General features: G+C 24.6%; 1 protein-coding gene across 1 annotated transcript; it reads left to right on the top strand.

The window, feature by feature from the left end:
- The first annotated feature begins 273 nt into the window (after nt 1-273).
- LOC123266534 (programmed cell death protein 2-like) lies at nt 274-3,788 on the top strand. The gene is made up of 3 exons (XM_044730826.1): nt 274-726; nt 2,920-3,409; nt 3,496-3,788. The coding sequence occupies exons 1-3, from the start codon at nt 357-359 to the stop codon at nt 3,779-3,781; spliced, it is 1,146 nt and encodes a 381-aa protein (XP_044586761.1). The 5' UTR covers nt 274-356; the 3' UTR covers nt 3,782-3,788.

The raw sequence follows: 3,788 nt of genomic DNA on the forward strand, positions 1-3,788 counted from the left end.
TTTTAATTTTTAAAAATTTCTACATGTCACTTTTTTTTCTTATTTTTTTTTTTTTTGCCGTAATTTATTTATTAACAACAGTTCTAAAAATTATCAAATATCTGCTCAATTAATTTTCATAAAAAATTTTGAAATTTCTGCTAATTTTAATTTCATAAAAAATTTACATAATTTTTAAATTTCCCGCTCATTAAAATCCGCGGCCATTTTTAAATACACACCGCCATCTTGTGTAAAAATAAAAAAGTTACTCCACGTGTTTTGAAAAAGACTTCCAACCTAAAATTTAGAGTGAACAATAATAATAAAAAACAAAAATATAATTACAATACAATAATAAATAATAAAAAAAAAAAATGAGTGTAACTCTAGGATTTGCAGAAGAAAGCGAGCCATGGCTCTTGAAAAGTTGCTACTTACCGGTGATGAAAATCGGAGGAAAACCCGCGTGGCTGGATCTGAAAAACATTCCAAATGCCGAAGACGTTGCATGCGGGCACTGCAAGGAGCCCTGCATATTCCTGTGTCAAATTTACGCATCGGATGAGCAGAATCCGCAGGCGTTTCACCGGAGCTTGTTCGTCTTCATCTGCAGAAAAGGCGCGTGCTGCAGGCCGAACTCCAGTGACAATCTGAGAGTCTTCAGGTCCCAGGTGCCGCATGCTAATGAATTTTATCCACTGGAGCCTCTTGATCCTGATGAAGATGATCCACCTGAAAAATCAAGTATGTCAATCTTTTATTTTAACGAAAATTAATTTAGTTTATTGTTGATAATTTTTGTAACAAATAAATTATTCCAAAAATTATCAAAATTAAGTTAGCCGACACTCAAAAATTTTTGATTTTTTTTTTAAATTAAAAAACTATTTTTAAAAAATTCCACGGATAATTTTTAAAATTTATTACATGTGAAAATTTTTGTTTTCATTTTTTAAAAATTATTTTTCAATAAAATAAATTATCAAAATTTTCAAATGTCGGCTAATTTAATTTTCATAAAAAATTGAGATATAGAAATTTTAAAAAATAAAAAATGCATTTTTTTTTTAGTAATTTTTTGGAACAAATTTTTTTGTTAAAAAAAATCAAAAAATTGTCAAGTGACAGCTAAATTTAATGTCATTTTATTTTGATGAAAATTAATTTAGCAGATTGTTGATAATTTTAAGAATTTTTGTAACAAATAAATTATGACAAAAATTGACATTTAGAAATTTAAAAAAATTAAAAATGCAATTTTTTTTTAGTAATTTTTTGGAACAAATTTTTTTGTTAAAAAAAATCAAAAAATTGTCAAGTGACAGCTAAATTTAATGTCATTTTATTTTGATGAAAATTAATTTAGCAGATTGTTGATAATTTTAAGAATTTTTGTAACAAATAAATTATGACAAAAATTGACATTTAGAAATTTAAAAAAATTAAAAATGCAATTTTTTTTAAATAATTTTTTGGAACAAATTTTTTTGTTAAAAAAAATAAAAAAATTGTCAAGTGACAGCTAAATTTAATGTCATTTTATTTTAATGAAAATTAACTTAACAGATAGTTGATAATTTTAAGAATTTTTCTAACAAATAAATTATGACAAAAAAATTGACATTTAAAAATTTTTAAAAATTAAAAATGCAATTTTTTTTGAGTAATTTTTTGGAACAAATTTTTTTGTTAAAAAAAATAAAAAAATTGTCAAGTGACAGCTAAATTTAATGTCATTATATTGTAATGGAATAAATTTAGCAGATAGTTGATAATTCTAAGAATTTTTGTCACAAATAAATTATAAAAAAAAAAAAAATTATTAAAATTGACATTTAGAAATTTAAAAAAATTAATTATGCAATTTTTTTAAAAATAGTTTTTTGGAACAAATTTTTTTGTTAAAAAAAATAACAAATTGTCAAGTGACAGCTAAATTTAACATTATTTTATTTTAATGAAAATTAATTCAGCAGATTCTTGATAATTTTATGAATTTTTGTAACAAATTATGACAAAAAAATTGACATTTAGAAATTTTAAAAAATTAAAAATGCAATTTTTTTTAAATAATTTTTTGGAACAAATTTATTTGTTAAAAAAAATTAACAAATTGTCAAGTGACAGCTTAATTTAATGTCATTTTATTTTAATGAAAATTAACTTAGCAGGAAGTTGATTATTTTTCAGAATTTTTGTAACAAATAAATAATGAAAAAAAAAAAATTATTAAAAAAATGACATTTAAAAATTTTAAAAAACTAAAAATGCAATTTTTTAAAAATAATTTTTTGGAGCAATTTTTTTTATCAAATAAAATTAAAAAATGATCAAGTAACTGCTAGCTTTAATGTCATAGAAATTAAAAATTCAATTTTTTTCAAATAATTTTTCTGAACCTAGAAAATTATTTTTAATAATTGCGTCAGGAAATAATTTTTTGAAAAATTTTATACAAAAAATCACCTGATTATGATAACATTAAAGTTAGCAGACATTTAACAATTTTTTTGTTTTTCTTGAAAAATAAACTCGGAATAAAAAATTATTTTTAAAAAATTGCATTTATAATTTTTTAGAGCTTTTAAAGATAGAATTTTAAAAAGAAATTTTTCTTGCTATAATTTATTTATTAAAAAAATTCTAAAAATTATTAGATATCTTAATTTCAGTTTCATACTTTATAAATTATAGCTTGTCAAATTCAAAAATAATTTTATGGAATTATTTTCGAGTTAATTAAATTTCAATAAAAAATTTTTTCCCTGTTTTACAATTTTTTTAGATTTCTGTATGACTAATTTTAAATCGAAAATTAATTTAAAAAAATTCCTCAAATTTTGATAATTATAAAATAATCAATATTTATAAAATAGTCTATTATTTAATTGTCTTAAATAATAAAAATACTTACTTAATTAATTAATTTTTCATCAGATGTATCTTATTGGACCAAAGTATGCAGAGTTTGTAACATAAAAGCTCCAAGTCACTGTAAAAAGTGCCAGCAGGCAAATTACTGCTGCCGCAGACATCAAGTCGTTGACTGGAAGGCTGGACACGATAAAGTTTGCGCTAAATTAGCAGATTTGGGCTTGAAGGAAGAAATAAAAGCTAAAAGTAAGAATAAGAGTCCAGACCAAGAAGAAGAAGAAGAAGAAGAAACTTATAAGGGCTTTTTATTTCCCGAGTACGAAATAGAGAGCGAGGATGAACCTGCTGATGAAGATAATGATAATGATGATGATGACGGGAAAAAAGAAAAAGAAGAAATGGAGAAGCTGAAGAAGATGATGGCAGAGAAAAAAGCTGGATGTCTTCAGGATGTTGAGGACAAGCAGTTGGAGGAAGCCGCTAAGGAGGATGACGATGAAGCTTTTACGGAGTTTAAAGAGAGGATCAAGCGACGACCTGCTCAAGTTCTCAGGCAGGAAATTTAATTATTTATTTAAGTTAAAATTAAATAAATTTTAGAGAGAAAAATTTAAAATTAAACTAATTTATTTTTTGTAGGTATCAGCGGGGGGGAGATCCATTGTTGGTGTCAAAAGAAAACAAACCGCAGAAAATTCCACCCTGTGAAAATTGTAACAGCCGGAGGACGTTCGAGTTCCAAATAATGCCGCAGTTGTTGAATAAATTGAACTGCAGTAATGAAAACAGTATTGACTGGGGAGTGCTGCTTGTTTACACTTGTGAAAAGTCCTGTCTCATCTCCGGGTACCAGCGGGAGTTTATTTGGAAGCAAGATTATACTGACACCGAGAATAAAAATTCTGGCTCGGAAAATAAACATTGATAAAATG

This window comes from Cotesia glomerata, linkage group LG6, assembly GCF_020080835.1.
Source record: "Cotesia glomerata isolate CgM1 linkage group LG6, MPM_Cglom_v2.3, whole genome shotgun sequence".
Taxonomy (NCBI): Eukaryota; Metazoa; Arthropoda; class Insecta; order Hymenoptera; family Braconidae; genus Cotesia; species Cotesia glomerata.

What these genes read in the sequence shown, in the direction of transcription:
- LOC123266534 (XM_044730826.1), top strand. Translation starts at nt 357, where the DNA reads ATGAGTGTAACTCTAGGATTTGCAGAAGAAAGCGAGCCATGGCTCTTG. An exon ending in TGATCCACCTGAAAAATCAA is followed by an intron (nt 727 to 2,919) that starts GTATGTCAATCT and finishes ATTTTTCATCAG; the next exon opens with ATGTATCTTATTGGACCAAA. An exon ending in CGACCTGCTCAAGTTCTCAG is followed by an intron (nt 3,410 to 3,495) that starts GCAGGAAATTTA and finishes TATTTTTTGTAG; the next exon opens with GTATCAGCGGGGGGGAGATC.